A 19382-nucleotide genomic window follows, 5' to 3' on the forward strand; every position below is an offset into this window, starting at 1 on the left:
TTTGATGGGATCCTCCTAGTCCGTAGAGTTTCGCGTGATATTCCCTATTGGTAGTAAAACGAGTGATGCGATCCTCACCTTTATTTCCAGACACTTACGGTTCACAATCCCGACGGCCTCCGAGTCGGGTTCAACGCCTTCGCCGAAACCCGCTCCGTTTACTGCCGAAGTGCGAGAGAGAGAACCAGCGCGACAGAAAGAGATGGACGAGTCTATGGAGAGTTTCGTTACTTCTACGAGTACCGCGCATCCTATGGTAGGGGAAAGTTTTTTTAACCTTATGTTAGTGGTATAAGAATTACTTTAAATTGTTTGATAGTATGTATAGAAATATTTGGAATGCTGACTTGAAAAAAAAAAAAAAGTTTATTCAAAGATCTCACTTACAACTAAATACATATTTATATTTTCTTCTGCCAAACCACACAGTGGTTTGTTGGCAGACGAGGCTCCTTTGCGTTTGTGTTAGCGGTTGATATGTAACTTAACTAAAGTTAAGGTAACTTAACTTTATCTTAAACCTAAACTTACCTACTTAACCCTTTACTGCATGCGCAGCCTTATATGGTTGTTATGTTTTTAGCTATTAAAGTTTACTTTTAACCAAATACTTATTTTATTTTTGACATGAAGTAAGGGGTTAACTTTCTAATCTGAGCGTACAGTTTACGAATGTAATGTATTATAAGGGTTATGTATTGTGATGTATTTGTTTTGTATTTTAATGTGTGTTTTTTTTTCGTTAACAGAAAGATGACAATGCGTTCGAGTCTCCTCTAAAGAAATTAGCTACAGAAGAAATGATTTTATCTAGGAAGTCTTACAAAGATAACGTTCGGGCGAGGTGCGTATTCTGTTTATAAACTTTGTGAACATCTAACATATTACAATAATAACAATTCGATTCAATTCAAATAATTTATTTCAGAACCAAAATTTCATATACAATTACATTTAAAATAAAATAACTAATCTTAAATTAAAACTAAATATGTTAGTAACAATAGGTAACACAAGAAATATTTGAACTGTGGAATTCAATCAATAGTGGAATTATTAAATTAAGGGCATTTGAAAGATAATTAATATGTGTTTTTAAGGGGCTACCTGAGGTTTTCATCGATTTTTGACAAGTTTCTACTTTTGCACTACATATAGAATTATAAGACAAGCGGCTATCGGTTCTTTAATCTTTTATCTCCATTTTTGTCTACCGGATGGTGAAAAAAAATTAATACTTATTTATTTATGATTGTTTTAAACATTGTCTAAAAAAACACTATTTTCGAATCTCGATTGCTGTGAAAGATCTTACTTATACGAAATCTACATATTTGGGTTCGTCTTAGACGTCTCTAAAATTTGTCTAAGGTTTTAATTTTAAACTGATTAAAACAAAAGTTATGGCCAGAAAACCAGTTTTTTGGCCTAAAATTGTTCAACTTTGATGCCAAATATTTCGAAAACAATGAACTTTGAATTAAATATGGGATACTATATTGCTAAAATCCGTTGCTGTTAATATGAAAAGCTACAAAAAACATTAGAAAACTAAGGGATTCAAATCGAAGGTCATTGGGGCATGGGATCCCCTTAACAATCTACTATTGCTAATAATTGCCTGTTTTCCTGCTTCGACAATAATGTACCTTTGATATTTCAGACGTTCCCTCTCAATCTCCGCCAATAGCAGCCTCTCCGAAGACCCGAACACCTCCATGGAAAGCATAGCCGATATTCCCATCACCCTCATCAACCCACGCTACCGCAAGACAGAGACGCCTGGCGAGCGGGAGCGAGACAGCGCGTCGCCGAACATGAACGTTGACAAGGAGAGCAGTTTGTCGCCGAGTCGCAGGGATGAGGGGGAGAGAGAGAGGGAAGGGGAGGAAAGGGACGTGCCGCGGACACCGCGGGGGAGGAGAGGGATTAGAGGCGGAGGGGAGAGTACACCATTGGCTAATAGGTATGTATAAGCCTCTGATATTATTTTTTTATTTATTTAAACCTTATCAGATAAAAATAAATGATTGATTACCGGTGTGTTTGAGAAATAGGGATGTTGACATGAATCGCGAATGTACGAAATGTTATGTTTTTACCATATTAGCAGGGAATACTAGAATGCTGATAATCATATTTTGTTAGTGTAAATATGCATGCGTAATAAATTAATTAAAATAATTAGACGAATAAAATATAACGACTTAGACACCTTCACTAATAACTGGCCGGAAACAGCTCAACAACGGGAGTCATGGAAATCAAAGGGAGAGGCCTTTGCCCAGCAGTGGGACACTACAGGTTATTAAAAAATTTAAATTAAAATTAAAATAATGCCCAGCATCACGTGACTGCAAACGTAAATCGGAGCGCATGACGTCACGGTGTCAGAAACACGCACAGACAAGTTGTCAAACCTGGTGGTCCTTTGGCACCGACAGTCGTTTGTTTATCACATCGTTACGTCATCCAGATCACGTGACAGCTTGGAGCGTTTATGCGCTAAATTCAAACACTAAACTAATTAGTCAATTATTTATTAAAAAAGCGGCCAAGTGCGAGTCGGACTCGCGTTCCAAGGGTTCCGTACATTACACAATTTAAACAATGTATTTTTTATGTGAAATGTCTTTAAAAAACCCGTAGGGGTCGGATCAAAAACTAAGTAATTAAGTCCGACTCACGCTTGACTGCACATTTCTAATAAGTTTTCCGGTGATCTATAGGTAAAGATCTATTTTGTGTATTTTTTTTTTAATTTTTGACCCAGTTTCGGTGATAAAGGGGGGGGAATGGTCATTTTTTACGTATTTTCTTGAATAACTTCTAAACTATTTATTTTAAAATTATAAAAAAAATATATTTGAGATTCTCACAATGAGCTCTTTCATTTGATATGTAACACGATATAGTTTGACAAACTTAATTTTTTAATTTGCTCATTTACAAGTGGCCCCCGTGTTTAAAATTAATATGTTTACGTTACATGTCCATCTTTGGGTCACAAACTTACATATGTGTACCAAATTTCAACTTAATTGGTCCAGTAGTTTCGGAGAAAATAGGCTGTGACAGACGGACAGACAGACAGACAGACAGACGCACGAGTGATCCTATAAGGGTTCCGTTTTTTTCCTTTTGAGGTACGGAACCCTAAAAATTAATGAATAATTTTTTTTTTTGCAATAATTACGTGTCTATCTATAAAATGAAAACAGTTCTAAAAGTTGTCAACATCCCTATTGACTTATTTAAGGTCAGGAATGCTTGTGAATGTATTAAATGTTTCCTTTTTTAGGGTTCCGTACCCAAAGGGTAAAAACGGGACCCTATTACTAAGACTCCGCTGTCCGTCTGGCTGTCTGTCTGTCTCATGAACCGTGATGCTAGATAGTTGAAATTTTCACAGATGATGTATTTCTGTTGCCGCTATAACAACAAATACTAAAAAGTACGGAACCCTCGGTGCGCGAGTCCGACTCGCACTTGGCCAGTTTTTATATGTATTTTTTTTAATTGTGTATTTTTTATTATTGTGTAGAAGTCGTTCAGGAACACCGGAGCGCGTCGACTCTCCTATAATAACACCGTTGCGGCTGACTAGAAATACGAGGTGAGGCAAAACTAGTTTTTTTACGCAACAGTTATTTTCTTCAATCTGTAATACTGAACTTTCTCGTGCTTTTGTATAGATTGTGTACTTTTTCGTGCATCCGTTTCTCGCTCCGAGAGCAGGGACCGGCCCGCTATCCCTTATCGGGGTTTTATAAGGGTATTGCATAAGGCTTAACTCACTATACGCTTTGCCAGACGAAACCCTTTGTTTTGGTTTTAAAAACCCTTATATAAAACTACCACATTTGAGTAATCGGTAGCCCAAATACCCTTACCTAACCTTTATCATCCGCTCACCAACACCTTGCATATTGCTTATAAGGGTTAGCCTTATAAAGGGCTTCCCTTTTAGCATATAAGCGTGCTAATTTAAGTCGTCTACCTTGTTCATAAAGCACACATTACTTCGAATCCGAGCGATCGTCGTCGGCGACGGCGGCGTTCTTTGACTAGGCACGTATTTTCTTTCCTTTTCATACACTACCGTAGATATATACTAATCCTGTCTCTTTCACGCAAAGGGAAACCTTTATAAAAAGCGCTTAAAGATAAGGGTAACCCTTATTAAGAGCTAGCCTTATTTTTGGTTAGCTTTTCGGTAAGGGTTAGTCAAAGGTAAGGGTATGAATGGGCTTGCAGTTCAATAGGGAAAGTCTTTCAATGTGTTAGCCGTGTTTAAGTGTCGCCCATTGAAAGGGTTTTATTGCGGAAAGGGTTGTCCGGTCCCTGTCCGAGAGTCTTTCCTTTGTTTTTTAGGGTTCCGTACCCAAAGGGTAAAAACGGGACCGTATTACTAAGACTCCGATGTCCGTCTGTCTGTCAGCAGGCTGTATCTCATGAACCGTGATATAGACAGTTGAAATTTTCACAGATGATGTATAGGTATTTCTGTTGCCGCTATAACAACAAATTGGTCGGTTTTTAGTATATTTTTAGTATTAGTAGTAGTAGTAATCTCTTTATTGTACAAAAATACATATTAAAAATTACATGGTACAAATAATAAGATGTACAAAGGCGAACTTATCCCTTTGAGGGATCTCTTCCAGTTAACCTTTGATGAGAGGAGAAAGTGAAAAGAGGGTGACAAATGTAGCAAAATGTACAACAAGGTACCAGAAAGACAAAGGATATATTTTTCTCAAAAATGGACGGCAAAGTCGACGTTGCCGGTTAAAAAGTAGGTCGCGAAGTGCGTAGTTTATGGTCAGTCAAAAAATTAAAAAGTTAAAAACATTGCAGTCTCGATTTCGGGACAGCAATGTTGCATACAAATTCCATTATTTGTAGAGTTCCAAACTTTTTAAAAGTTGAAGTGGCCATATCAAATGAAGGCATAGGTCCATTAAACAGCCAAACAGATGATCAGTACTTATTATTATAATGTTGGTACCGCGACTATTTAGGTGTCTCAAATAGGTTGGCGTATTTTCAGCAGAAAATACACTTCCATTTTTAGTTTAAAAAATAAAACGGCGGCAAAGGAAATCTTTTTAGTTTTTTCTGTGAAAATATATACATAAGAACGTTGCTTCTGTAAAATATTTCTATTATATTTGCATTTATTGCGCCATTTTTGAGAAAAGCACTATATATGACTCGGCTGGAAGGCTACTTGCTGGCTTCGGATTCAATTAAACGGACTCCCAAGGTCGTCCGTTTAAAACGAATCCTCAGCCAGCAAGTAGCTACTTCCGAGCCTCGACAATAATGTACTATTTGTGTCTCATTGCTGAGCAACGGTCACTTTTCCTCCTTTCGACTCTGTCGTTAATATGAATTATGCCTTTTTTTTCGTTTTAGAAGCCGTTCTCGTACACCGGAAATAAGTCCGCGTGCGTCCCCTCTGGCTCCCATCCCGGAACAACCCAAACAGGAAGTGGAAAGCGAACCGCATCCGGTCAAGACCACACTTGTGCCAAGCCGATTAAGGTATACACGGTGGCTAAAAAAGGGAGGTTTTGGGATTATGCTGAGCAAGTTTTACTATGAAACCAAACCCCTAAATCGCGAAAAAAGTTTGGCTGTTTCATACATTTTGGTTGGTCCATTTTCTATGAGGGTAAAATTTTCTTAAATATTTTGCATATAAGAACATATAAGTAATAGCAAAGAGGATATAATAGGATAGAGCGGTACTGTCATAGTAAATTTTGTAACCACAGTAAATTCACTGCCAACTATCGAGACACTTTGAAACTAAAAATGAACATTTATAAAAATGCGATAAAATGTATTTAAATATGGATAAATGTTTTTTTTTATTTGCATTAATTATTTTTATATGATTTCACCCATGTTCTTTCACTGATATGCGTTAAAATTGTTAAATAACAAACGAAACCGTCAACGCCATCTATACGAGAGTAGGCCAAAGGTAAGGGCGCCATCTGATCGAGAATACAAAATTTCGTGATTTTCGAGGCACGTTTTTTTCTTTAGACTGTATCCATCTATTACGGAGTTATATCTATCTTTGGTAATAGAAACCGGCAAACTAAAATCGTAAAAATAGTGTAACGGGACACGGGACGGGGTGCGTAGCCAACGTGCAATCGTTAACGCTCCGTAGCAAACTAAACGCAACTGTCACTGTTGCACTAGTGTGAAAGAGTGATGACTACGATACGATACGGAGCGTTAACGATTGGCACGTTGGCTACGCGGCCGGGACCCTCGGAGCACGAGGCCGACCTGTACGAGGGCAGTTTTTATATGAATAGCTGTTTTGACAGAAGCCGCTCCCGCACCCCGGAGAGAATGGACAAGGTGGCCGAGTCCCCGCGCCTCGAGGCCATCGCGGAGAGTCCCGCCCCCTCCGCCCCCGCCCCCGCCCCCTCCGTCGCCCCCGCCCCCGCCCCCGCCCCGGAGGAGCCCGAGGCGCCGCGGAGAACACTCAGGAGTCGATCTCGCTCGCCGCAACTCCAAATCGAAGTGCCCAAGAGTCCGAGAAGTTTGAGGTAACAAATCATCCATTGAAAACATATTGTTACTATAGTTTGTCAAAAGGACTGTCTCATTTCAAACATAGACAGAAAGAATCATACTATCTTTGTCTTACACTATTACTAGCACCCAAAAGAAAAGGATTAGTTTTTTTTTGTTGTTCATTACTGACAATTTGGTTTGACCAACTATATAACGATTATACAATTTAGTATATCGTCACATATCCGAGATATAACAGATGACGCTCGAATCTAAAAATAATTTTTAAGGTGCGTTATTTTATGTATGACTCCTAGAGGAAGGAAAGTCTGCCGACTTTCGACCCTCCACGGCTTCGGCCCGTGCTATCGAGCTGATCAGGATTTACAAAATACGTACGTTGTACAATTATTGTAACCCAATACTGTATTCTTATAATTAACGTATGTATTTTTATATTGTATTTCCTTATCTTTTACGTTGCAATAGCGATTGCAAAATGATGAAAATTTTATCCACCGTTATGTAGATGGTTTTTATTAATATTATAATAAACAATATTATTCTTTTAACAGAAGCCGATCGAAGACACCAGAAAAGCTCCTGTCTCCCAAAGCCGACCGCCCAAGTAAGGTCAAAAAATCTCTCACCAGAATAGTATTAGAGGCCAACACGTTCAAGGCCAAAAACGCTGAACTCGAACCAGAAAAAACTAAAGAAAACGAAGAATTAATCGAATGTACGCCTATGAAGCTTAAACGGGTCGCCAGCATGGACGTATCGTTCTCTCCGATTGTAAACAAATCTGTACTTACTGAAACTCCAGACAAAGTACAATCCGCAGACAGCAGCAAAACTAGTATAGAAAATTTACCAGCGTTTACAAAAGTGAACGAAACACAATTCGGGAAATCAGTACTACAAAGCTGCGAAAGCAGCGCTGCTGAAACTTCTCAAGAAGTCGAAAAGGAGACGGATGATGAATCGGTTAATGTTAAAACATTACCAGCCTTCACTTCAATGAACGATAGTATCTTTGCAAAATCTGTGCTACATAGTTATGAGAGCAGTGTTGCAGAAAGCTCAAGCATACATGAAGTTTCTGTTACTAAAGAGACAGTTACAAAATTAACTAAAACAGAAGTTTCAATCGCTTGCAAGTCTGTATTAAAAGACCAATCCAGTCTTTTGACTAATGACAGCGAATCTGAAAGCGAAGATAACAAGTCTAATTGGAAGGAACCTATAGAACGTGTAGAAGGTACAGCGCAGGATATCCAGAAGGAGAAAGAGAGGATAGTGGACATTGAGAGGGAGATTAATGAGATAGAGGGAGATATGAGCGATGAAGTGGGGTCGACGGACGAGGAGATTGTCGAGGGAGCTGATGATGATGATACTGATGAAGAGAGTTCGGAGGAAGATGTAAGTAAATAGTGTTAACATTGTTGCTTTTACACAAGCGAAGAGTTATTGCCTGCAGAAAAGGTAAGTGAAAATCGTGCTCCAACTTCCGTATCTGAAGTAACCGTTGTGGTGCTGTAACATATTGTGAATCGTCAACTTTTTACCACAACACTTGCGTACAGCGCAATCTACATTATTTTACAATCAATAACTCTGTTACAAGTTATGTAATTAATCTTTAAAGAATTAAAAGCATTTATTAGCACAACATATTACATAAAACTAAAACAAATAAAACTACTAACTTATAAAACTTAAAAAAAAACTAAAACTAAAAATTAATAAAACTAAACTTAAAATAAATAACTAAAAACTATTCCCCTGCGGCACGCGGCATGGTGCCGTAGATGCTGGCAGCATTTCCTCGATGTATCGCAATGCTTACTCTTTGTGCGAGGAAGCTGCCAGCTCTACGATCACCGATCATCTTTAAATAAATAGTAAATATAGGCCTAAATATGTATTATAGCTGAATATGAAGCTTTATGATATGAATTTGTTTTCCTACTAAACAAGAAATGAAACACTTTCATGGCGAAGTCTGGTAATTGAACCTCTTGTTTACTGGTCCAAATATACAAAATATCTTAACGTAAAGGAACCATTTGCTATCTGAACTGAGCTTTGTCCATAACAGATTTTGATTTGTCCAAAAAATTTTTTTTTTTAATTGATTTTTTTTAATAATTTAATAACACGCGAGTGTAAATCGCGTATTATAAAAAAAAATGCAATTTTTTAAATAATTTTACGGTTTAGACTCTCCGAAACATGTCGCGCGAGTGACTAAAAACACGTGTCTAAACCGTAAAATATTTTAATGTTATATATATTATGTGTCACGACAGTTTAAATTCGATAAATGTTTTTTTTTTGTGAAAAATTTTTTTTTTTATCCAAAACCCTGCATAATTTCAGGATTCAATGTCAGGCTCCGGTGACGACGAGATAATATCAATCGGGGACTCTTCCGCCGAGTCCAACGACATACAACTCGATGAACAAACCTCATCCGACAGCAACAGACAAAACAGACAAATTGAGGAACAACTCGACGAACAAACCTCATCTGACAGCAACAGACAAAACAGACAGATCGAGGAACTGGAACTCAATATTAGGGAAAGTCCGGAAACGACGGAACAGTCGGATAGGGATCCGCTGAATCGAGGGCGGATTTCACTGCTTACTGATGATAGCTCTTACTCGTCGGATAATGAGATGGATCTCAACTATGATGATGAGGAGGAAGAGGAAGGGGAGGAAAGTAAGAAAGCGGGTATGTTTCTTTGACTAAGTAGTATTAATAGGGAATATTTCGCGAAACTCTGCGTAGGTGGCGCCACTACCATAATCTAAGGGTCAATCGCAGAACAAGAAAATCGAAATTTCGTTATCTAACATCTCTGTCACTCTTGCATATTCGAGCGATAAAGAGGCAGCTAGCAAAATTTCGGTTTCGCTTTTCCTCTGTAAACAAACCGCCTTGATGCATCAATGTCATATTTTATTATCTATGAAAACTTGTCAAAAACCTGTTAAATGTATAAGTTACTATATGGTTTACTAAATCTAGTCCTGCACTCTCATACATACTGTAGTATAAGTTACTCTATGGTTTACTAAAAAGGCTACTGCTGCACTCTGGTGGCAGAACATTGCCGGATTATCCCCTATTAGTAGAATGGTTTTGTATCGGTATCTATAACTCAGTTTTAAGCTTCGAATGAATGTTAATACCTTATGGGATTAAGTTCGCCTTTTATACATTAAGTTGTTTTTATGTGCAATAAAGTTTAAATAAAAAAATACTAATGTTAAAAGGAGTCTTCAACTTTAACTTCAAAAATCGTTTATTCAAGTAAGCTTAATAATAAATTAATAAGCACTTTTGACATTGTCTCTGTCTGTCATTGTTGTCTTAATTGGCGATAAAAAAAAGGCTTTTATAAAGTCTACTAAATTGTTCGAAACAGACTTTTTTCCATCAGTAATTTTTAATTATAACGTGATAAGGTGTATTGAGGTAATTCCGAATACTTTACTTCCTCTGAGTAATTCCAAAAGTGGACTCTAATGTAATGAAACTATGGTTGTTTTTGCAATTACTTTACGTTCTATATCATCTGTATCTCATCATATTCTGTATCATCAATTTATTAAAATGCAATACATTCTGAAGTATTCATATTCAACAATACCCGAATACACCTCTTGTGATAATATCGTTCACTGTAAATATTCATTATTGTTTTAGAAACTGACTCAGCGAAATCTGAAACCGAAGCACCAAAAACGGATACAGAAGCACAAAAAACTGAAACAAAAGCACCAAAAACGGAAACCAAAGCACCAAAAACGGAAACCAAAGCACCAAAAACGGAAACGGAAACAGCAAAAACGGAAACCGAAGAAGTAAAACCTGAAATCGATGCACCGAAAACAGAAACACACGCAGCCATAATGATAGACGTAGTAGTAGAAGAAGTGAATCCTACTGAAGAAAAAGAAACTCCTGATGCTCCGGCTGAAACTAAGAGTGTTGATGTCGTTGACGCCAGGTCGGTTATAAATAAACCGGAAAATATGGAAGTAGATCCTATTACATCTAAAACAGTTGTCATTCCTGAAGTAAAGATTGAAAAAGATAAGGCAGACAAAGAGACAGTGCCTGAAAATAAAACAGTAGATAAACAAGTTGAAAAAGAAACGAAAGAGTCACAAAAAAATATGAACGCTACAGAACAGTCTAAGAAAACAGGAGAAAATACAGAAAAGGAAAAACCAGAATCTCGTCTACGCAAACGCGCATCGTCGACATCGTCTAACAAATCCACGTCTAACAAAAAAGATGATACAAAAATGGATGTCGATAAAACAGAAAATGTTGAAACTAGAAAACCTATGACCAGGAAACGCGCTAAATCTACCACCTCTAACCAATCTGAGGAAGTAGACGAATCGCCGAGAAAAATAAGTAATCCTACTCCTGCTATGAGAAGGCTTATGGCTCGACTTGACTCTAAAGAAGTAGAGAATAAGGTTAAAAGTGCTGCGACTCCGCAGCGGCGGGCGACGCGCAGTCGGAGTATGAATGACGATAATGTCAGTGTCACGTCAGAGGATTCAGTCAGGTCAGTGTTAGGTTCATCTTATATACCTGGCAAATTTTCAGAAAAATGTAAACCATATATTTCTTTTTTCGACTCAGAACCACAAGGACTACTGATAGATGATCCCCAGTTTTTCATACAAAAGTTAGGTATCAGTATATACTTTTTTCCCTTTTAAATCGATAGTTCTCGTGATTCTGAGTCGTAATCACTAAAAAGTTTATAGTTTTTCGGAAGAAAAGTAAATGCAGGTACACTATCTTCTGAAAATGCTTATCTATAAGTCTGTATCTTTAGGTATTTAAAAGAATGTAAACAAAACACAATTAGGTATAATACTGGGCAAGAAAATTCCAGGTCAATTAATTTAACTCGATGTGCCAAAACAGAATTTTTACTACGATATATTACTTACTTACCGTAACAACAAAGCTGCTAAAATCGGGCTATTTTGTTAAGAATAAATCGAAATGATTTGATTAATCAATAGTAATTTAGTTTTGTAATAATTCCTATTACTTCGCCCTAGTGAAGAACTTAAAACGAGATCGAATATTTAGCCATTTGAGGGTAGATGAAAACATTACACTATTAAATTAAATAGTTTAAAGCCAGAACGATAATGGAACAAATCCGGGCAGTTTTCTATGTGGTTCGTTAACTGATAAATGTTTCAAATACCCGAAAAGCTAAAAACACAGTTTACATTTATAAAAATAAAAATAATTATAAATTAATTAATTGTAAATTAATTAATTGTAAATTAATTATAAATTAATTAATTAAAATTAAAATAATTCATTATTATTAATTGTTTATATTTATGTAAAGATACAGACTATAAATAATAACTTGATTTGTAAATTACAATATTAAAAATATTATAAAAATGTGTATCTGTAGGTCGACGAGGAGTAAGGCTAGTGAGAAGGAGAAGAAGGGGAGGAAATCGATAGTGGCTGTTAAACCCGAATTAAGCGCTATTCCGGAAATGTCCGTGGATGAGTCTAAGGATGTCAGCGAGTATTCTAATTCGAGAAGGTATGTACCATTGTTTTTATGCGTTAGAAAATTTCATTTCAAAAAGAAAAAAATATCATATACGAAGGAAAAAATAATGACCAAGGCCTCCAGTGTCCAAGGCTGGAATCGAACCAGCGTCCTCCGTTTACGCGACAGACGCCTGAACCGCTCAGCCACAGTACAGTAAACTAATTGACATAACATAAATTAAAATATTTATTAGTATGATCTTTAATATGTATGTACCTAACTATTTATGTATGTATATTGTTATATATTTATCTGTGCTGATTTTATTAAAAATAAAAAAATCTACTCTTGTTATCCGTTTATTTTTCTAATTTTTCTACCCATTTATTTCTTCCATACGGTAAATTCTACTACCTGAAGGTTGTCTGTAAGAGATCGCTTTTTAGCGATAAGACCGCCTGTTGTTGCTTAGTTCGCTATGTTAATTATAATGTATCTAAATTTGTTTTAATTATGCACAATAAAGAATATATTATTATTATTTTCTTAGAAAGTAATTACATACATAACGGATGATGGTATCGTACACTCGTTGGTACAGGTTGACCCGCCACCAGCAGTCCGTGCTGTCCACCCTGCAGCTGCGACCGCGCGCGGGGCGCGGGGGGAGCGCTGGGAGCGGGGGGCGCGGGGGGCGCCGGCGCGGGGCGGGGGCGGGGGACGAGCAGGAGGAGGGGGAGGGGGCGGGGGACAGGGAGCCCTTCGACGTGCAGCCTATTGACAGGATCAGCTTGCTCAACAAGACTGACTTTCAAGGTACCGTCGCCCGTCGCCCACTGTTAACTGTCCATCGGTAAACCGGTCTTTTGTTATATAATAAGGTCCACCGATGGATAGTTAAGTGTTGCTATTTGTACTGAAGTAATTAATACATTATTTCGATTTACGAGTGTTTTTTTATTTGTTGTTTTTCATGTGCCCTAACCTACGTTAGTCTCTAAAAAGCTTTAGATCTTTGATAATAACGTAATCGATTAGCATAAAAAAAGGTTTTTTTCCAATATATGTAAATGCCAAGCGTCCTTAATTAAAAAAAAATGGTAAAGGTCTCCTAACATCATTTTCGCACAGCAGAGCTGCTCGTAGTGCCCCATTTAAAAACTCCCCCCTTGTAACTCTCTTTAGTATATTTTCAACACACTTGTTCAAAACGACGTTTTTATTCCACCGATTTTTGGCTCATAATCCTAGATATTAAACACGCGTGCTCTTTCAGTGTATTATTCCACTCGTGCTTTTTCATTATATTATCCGACTGAGTTAAGAAGGTAACTGATTGCTAATATGCTGATGCATGGAAAGGGAGCCTTCTTTAATTGGTCAGACTGGCGGGCACGGGCGCGCCCGACCGCCTGCGCGGTGCGCGGCCGGGGCGAGGGCGGCCGGCAGTACTTACGAGTATGACAGATGCAACACACAATACTAACTGTTTCAACTATTAAAATTTTATTAATATGACAGTTTCTTTTGTTTTCTCGCAAGTGTGTTGAAAAACGTCGTATGAAACGCGTGTGCATTGGTCATTACACACATCGGCTTTCTTATTGCACAATATCGCCTCGTGTGTAATGACCAACTTAGCACACTTGTATCATAATGTACTATTACAGTACATATGGTGCTACTTTCTCGCACTAGTGCGTAAATGAGCATATTTCGTGCATATGTCGAAAGTTTAAAGGGCCATATGTACTGTAAAACGTTGTACGATATACGTGCGAATAGGTAATTCGCAACTCGTGTCGATTTAAAACACTCCCTGCGGTCGTGTTTTAATTTATCGCCACTCGTTTCAAATTTCCTCTTTTCCGCACTTGTATCGTAATAGTACATTATGATACAAGTGTCCTAAGTTGGTTATCACACACGAGGCGATATTGTGCGCGCGAGCTGTAAGCGAGCGCGCAATAAGAAAGCCGATGTGTGTAATGACCAATGCACACGCGTTTCATACGTTTTTCAACACACTTGCGAGAAAAAAAAAAATTAAATAAATCAAATTTGAATAGTTAAAACAGTTAGTATTGTGTGTTGCATCTGTCATACTCGTACTGCCGGCCGCCCTCGCCCCGGCCGCAGGCGGCGCGGCGGCGGGGCGGGGCGCGCCGGTGCCCGCCAGTCCGACCAATTAAAGAAGGCTCCCTTTCCATGCATATTATTAGCAATCAGTTAGCTTCTTAACTCAGTCGGATAATATAATGATTAAGCACGAGTGGAATAATACACTGAAAGAGCACGCGTGTTTAATATCTAGGATTATGAGCCAAAAATCGATGGAATAAAAACGTCGTTTTGAGCAAGTGTGTTGAAAATAACTATTTACTTGCAGCGTGCAAAACCTACCATTCGTTTGCTTTTGCATTCCCGCATTTGCTTTTGTATAAAATATTTCCTTTAACCTAGTATTAAGCTAGCCGCTCCATAGTCGCACCGCTGTATTTGTGTAACCGCACCGCACTAATAAACGCAGGCTCCCCCGACTCTTCAGAACCGGCGCGACAGTCGCCCGGAACGGAATCTTCCGTGTCGCATTCCTCTGGCCGTAGAACTCGTAAGTATTGCTACTTGTGCCATCCTGCTTGCATGCTTTTTTCTTGTAAATAAAAATAAAAAGTTGTTCTTTTGTGCCAAAAATTAACATATTTAATACCAAAATATTTATCAGTACGGTTTTTACTTACTATTATTTTTAGTCGCTTTTGGCGACATGTTTCGGATTCTTTGGGAATCCATCCTCAGGCGCTCGTGTCCGCGGCGGTTGTACGTCGTGCACTGCCCGCGCCGCCCGCCTCGTCGCTCGTTGCGCACGCGCTGATGGGGCGGGGGCGGGGGCGGGGGGCGCGGGGCAGTCCGCAGATGGAGTCGTCAAGTGAAGGTCTGGTAGGGCGGCTGTATCGAACGAAGTCAAGCACACTGCACTCACTATGTCCCCGCGATCGTCACAACACACTTGCCGCTTGATCCTAGGTATTATAGGCTTCCATGCAGGTGGCAACATCCAGCCTCCGTCCCGATTGAAATTAGGGCGGCGTGCAATTTCAATCGCCTCGCGAATCTTACGCGGCACAAAACAGCCGCCCTACCAGACCTTCACTTGACAACTCACGTACGTCAGTTAAACCCGATGGTCAGTTAAAAGCATGTTTTTTAGGGTTCCGTACCCAAAGGGTAAAACGGGACCCTATTACTAAGACTTCGCTGTCTGTCTGTCTGTCCGTCTGTCACCAGGCCTTATCTTATACACCGTGATAGCTAGACAGTTGAAATTTTCACAGATGATGTATTTCGGTTGCCGCTATAACAACAAATACTAAAAACAGAATAAAATAAATATTTAAGGGGGGCTCCCATACAACACACGTGATTTTTTTGCCGTTTTTTGCGTAATGGTACGGAACCCTCCGTGCTCGAGTCCTTGGCCGGTTTTTTTGTATAAAACCTGACAAACTGTAAATGTTGCTGATGATTTCAGTCCGCATGGCAAGAGCGGCGTCGGAGTCGAGAACTGCTCACAAAGCGGCCAAAATTGGCAGAAGCGTTTCTGTAGATGTTGGTAGGTACCAATTTGTTTATTATTTTTTTACAAATTATTATAAGAACCTTGCCTGTTTTGATTTTTTAGTTTTTTTAGGTGGATTCTAGAAACAAGAACAGTGGCAACACATTTTAGGTGGAAAAGAAAAAATATCTTATTTATTATCTGTAAGTTTAATAAATTTAAAATGTAAGGTTTTCAAGATTATTTTCGCGTAGCAACATTTGTAATACGTTATGCCAGTGAATTAGGATTGCGCGGACTCGTCTGCCGAATATCGCAAGAATTAAAGACGACAATAGTTATTTGTGCAACAAGAGTGGAAAGTTGGTTTTTCTTGCGAGTGTCTTGTGAGTTTTGAGTCCCGAGAAAGCGAAAGATTTTATAATTGAATCTTGAGCGTAGCGAGGGACTAAAAAACACGAGATGTAAAATAACTTTGCTCTCGTGTTGCACACATAATTTTTCACCTCAGTAGTGAGAACGTATTAAAGGTTAAAATGTATTTCGAATTACACAGAATAATAAATTTTCTATAATTTAGTAGATGCCCCTGAACTTTTGCAAAATATAGATTTACGCGTATCCCGCAGAACAGAACGTAGTTGTCGCAATAAAATGTTATTTAGCATCAAAAGCAGCAGAACTAAACATGCGCAGCACTCATACATTAAACGCACATGTAGGTTGTACAATGAAAAGTGCCAAAACGTGGACATATTTAGCAGCTCATTGAGATTGTTTAAGAAATTAGCTTATTCTTCTTTGAGATAAAAATACCCGATTCTAAATTTAAGATTTCGTCATATATCTCGTCACACATGTGGATGTGGTGCGGCATGAAATAGTAGAAATTAAATAAAATTGAATTAAAAAAAAATAAAAAAAATATATAAAAAATCGTACTAAATTGTTGCCATCTTCTCCTTCTTAATAATTTTCTACAATTTCTTGTCGGACTATATCTACAATATGCATGTCTTTTGTACTTAGTAATAAGTTTTTATTAATATTCGTTTACATATAGGAAACTATAGGTCTATTACTAGAAAAATGTTACTTTATAAACTCATCTGTTTTCTAATAAATAATGTTTGTTTCTTAATAAATAATAAAAAAAAAGAAAAAAAAATGTAATAAAAGTATGAAGTGGCAGTTGATGGCCTTTACTAAATTAAAAAGCTACTTTGTTTCACTGGAGTGAGGAAAGTCGCACTTTCCTCACTCCAGCGAGTGACGAAAGTAGGCTTGTTCGAGCTGCTGAGGTGAAAAGGTTGTATTTAACTATCTTGTCGGTCTTACAAGGAAAATTTTGGCACCACGGTGCCATGCATGGCGGACTACAAATATGATGAAGTGACGAATTGTATTTCTTTCTTGCTGACTGGTGGGAAACTGCTAAAAATCAGGGTACATGAAATAGAGTAAAATCTTTCTATGATCCTAGTAGAGTTCTGATGAAATGAAACAAATATTTTTTCTCAAACATGCAATTAAATATTGTCGTTATTCCTGTAATATGCTTCGAGGCTGTCGAGGCCTACAAGGCACCCCGTCTTTGTTTCAATTGCATAATATCATTATTATTTTTTTCCAATGGCGGGAAAAATTGGCCCTACCGTGAATATTTTAGTCTATTATGGTTAATAGACTGGAAGAGTTAATAGATGAGCAGAAATGAAGTATCTGACTCTCTTATTATTCTGTGTACAGCTCTATGTCATGTATATAGCTATTTACCGGCGCGTGTTCCTTTCCCGGCCTCTGCAGTAATGTAATGTCGCATGTTATAAAAAATAGGGTATTCTATATTTTTTTATGAATGATATCAGTCGATCAGGTTTGTTTTGAAGATCAAATGTCTGTATGGGACCCATTGTCTTAAAGCAATACAAAAGTCACTAATGATGGTCAAAGTCTGGCACCCGCACTTTACTGACGGAACTTCATACAAAATGACATTACATCGTGACGTCAGCATGTAACGACGCTATCGCTTATCGCATGTAAAATCTTCGCTGGTCTCAGGTGTTGTTTAGGTGGTGAAATAAGAGTGGACTGTAGTTTTAAATGCTGGTTTACTTTCTAAACTACGAAGAAATACAAAAAGTGGCAAAGTGAATTGTCGTTAGGAATCGAGAGAATGAATGGTGAGTTTTTGAAAGCCCTAACTGTCAAAGTTTTGAATAAGTGTTGTCAGTTAAAAGCCGTGGAAAACAAGGAAATTGCGATTTTGTCGGTGAAATATTGCGTTTATGTATATTTATTTATTTTATTTATTTAAACTTTATTGCACAAGCAAAGAAAATTTTTACAAATGGCGGACTTAATGCCAAAAGGCATTCTCTACCACTCAACCATTAGGTCAAACAGAGACATGAATGTTGGTGCAGGATAGATTCATAAATTATAACGAGAAATAGAACCAAAAAAAGCCGTACAATTTTTTTTTTATAAAAAGGAATCCAATGGTACCATTATTTTTTTCCTATTTGGAAGTAAAAAAAATTAAACTGATGTATTTATTTACCCATATATTTTTTAAGTTCCCAATTTATTGTGATAAATTGCTCATTTTCTATCTATTTAACAATTTAGTTATAAAATTCAACATGTGGAAAATACCCTATAATGTGTTGTGGCAGCGTCGGTGTCGTCCGGGGCGGGGTCGCCGGCGCCCGGCAGCCCGGCGCCCGGGAGCCCTGCACGGGCGGGGGAGCGGGGGCGGGGGCGGCGCGCCTCCTTCACGAGGGCGTGCGAGGCGCTCCACACGCCTAAGGGACGCCGCGCCTCGACGGATCTCAGGGTCAGTATACCCCGCAATGTATCATCTATAAAATCTTTTCTAAGTATATCAGTTTTAGCGTCGTTTCTTCCCCGCATGCGTTCGACGACTTGCGCTTAAAAAAGTAATTAGACTCATAAAATAAATAAATAAATATTATAGCACATTCTTACACAAATTGACTAAGTCCCACGGTAAGCCTAAGGAGGCTTGTGTTGTGGGTAACTCAGGTAACGATATATATAATATATAAATACTTAAATACATAGAAAACACCCATGACTCAGGAACAAATATCTGTGCTCATCACACAAATAAATAAATGCCCTTACCGGGATTCGAACCCAGGACCATCGACTTCATAGGCAGGCTCACTACCCACTAGGCCAAACCGGTCGTCATAATAAATTATAATCTTGTAAGTAATTTATTTGATGTTCCCAGAAGGAGACGGATAGTGCGGGGGGCTCCCCGGCCGGCTCGGAGGCCTCGGGTCCCGCCACGCCGGCGCCAGGTCCCGCCACGCCGGCGCCGGGGCCCGCCACGCCGGCGCCAGGTCCCGCCACGCCGGCGCCGGGGCCCGCCACACCGGCGCCAGGTCCCGCCACGCCGGCGCGGCGCGGCCGTCGCGCCTCCACGCACTCCAATACTAGCGTCACTAAAGAAACTGGAAAACGGTAAGACTAAGACATATACCCTATACCCTTTAACACAAACTGAACTAAAAAAACGTTAACAATTTTTTTTCTTACAATAATTTAAATGAAACAACTACATATCTTCAAAATACTCTCTTTTTTACCACCCCAAACACGGGTCTCCTTCGGAATCCCTATCAACGTTTGTCCTAGTCACTTGCCCTAACTAATTATGGAACATGACA

The 19382-nt window shown here is 38.5% G+C and overlaps 1 protein-coding gene across 1 annotated transcript in view; it reads left to right on the forward strand.

Annotated features, from left to right (window-relative positions):
• Nucleotides 1-19382, forward strand: part of LOC134745404 (serine/arginine repetitive matrix protein 2-like) — a 61307-nt gene that overhangs the window by 39550 nt on the left and 2375 nt on the right. The window contains exons 24-38 of the mRNA XM_063679445.1: nucleotides 91-256; nucleotides 750-844; nucleotides 1664-1966; nucleotides 3545-3616; nucleotides 5422-5550; nucleotides 6354-6578; nucleotides 7122-7971; nucleotides 8932-9292; nucleotides 10271-11147; nucleotides 12030-12167; nucleotides 12721-12935; nucleotides 14650-14730; nucleotides 15652-15732; nucleotides 18360-18520; nucleotides 18944-19176. Coding sequence (XP_063535515.1) covers nucleotides 91-256; nucleotides 750-844; nucleotides 1664-1966; nucleotides 3545-3616; nucleotides 5422-5550; nucleotides 6354-6578; nucleotides 7122-7971; nucleotides 8932-9292; nucleotides 10271-11147; nucleotides 12030-12167; nucleotides 12721-12935; nucleotides 14650-14730; nucleotides 15652-15732; nucleotides 18360-18520; nucleotides 18944-19176 — 3987 coding nt within the window. The remainder of the gene's footprint in view (nucleotides 1-90; nucleotides 257-749; nucleotides 845-1663; nucleotides 1967-3544; nucleotides 3617-5421; nucleotides 5551-6353; nucleotides 6579-7121; nucleotides 7972-8931; nucleotides 9293-10270; nucleotides 11148-12029; nucleotides 12168-12720; nucleotides 12936-14649; nucleotides 14731-15651; nucleotides 15733-18359; nucleotides 18521-18943; nucleotides 19177-19382) is intronic.

The sequence above is a fragment of the Cydia strobilella genome, chromosome 11 (assembly GCF_947568885.1).
Source record: "Cydia strobilella chromosome 11, ilCydStro3.1, whole genome shotgun sequence".
NCBI lineage: Eukaryota > Metazoa > Arthropoda > Insecta > Lepidoptera > Tortricidae > Cydia > Cydia strobilella.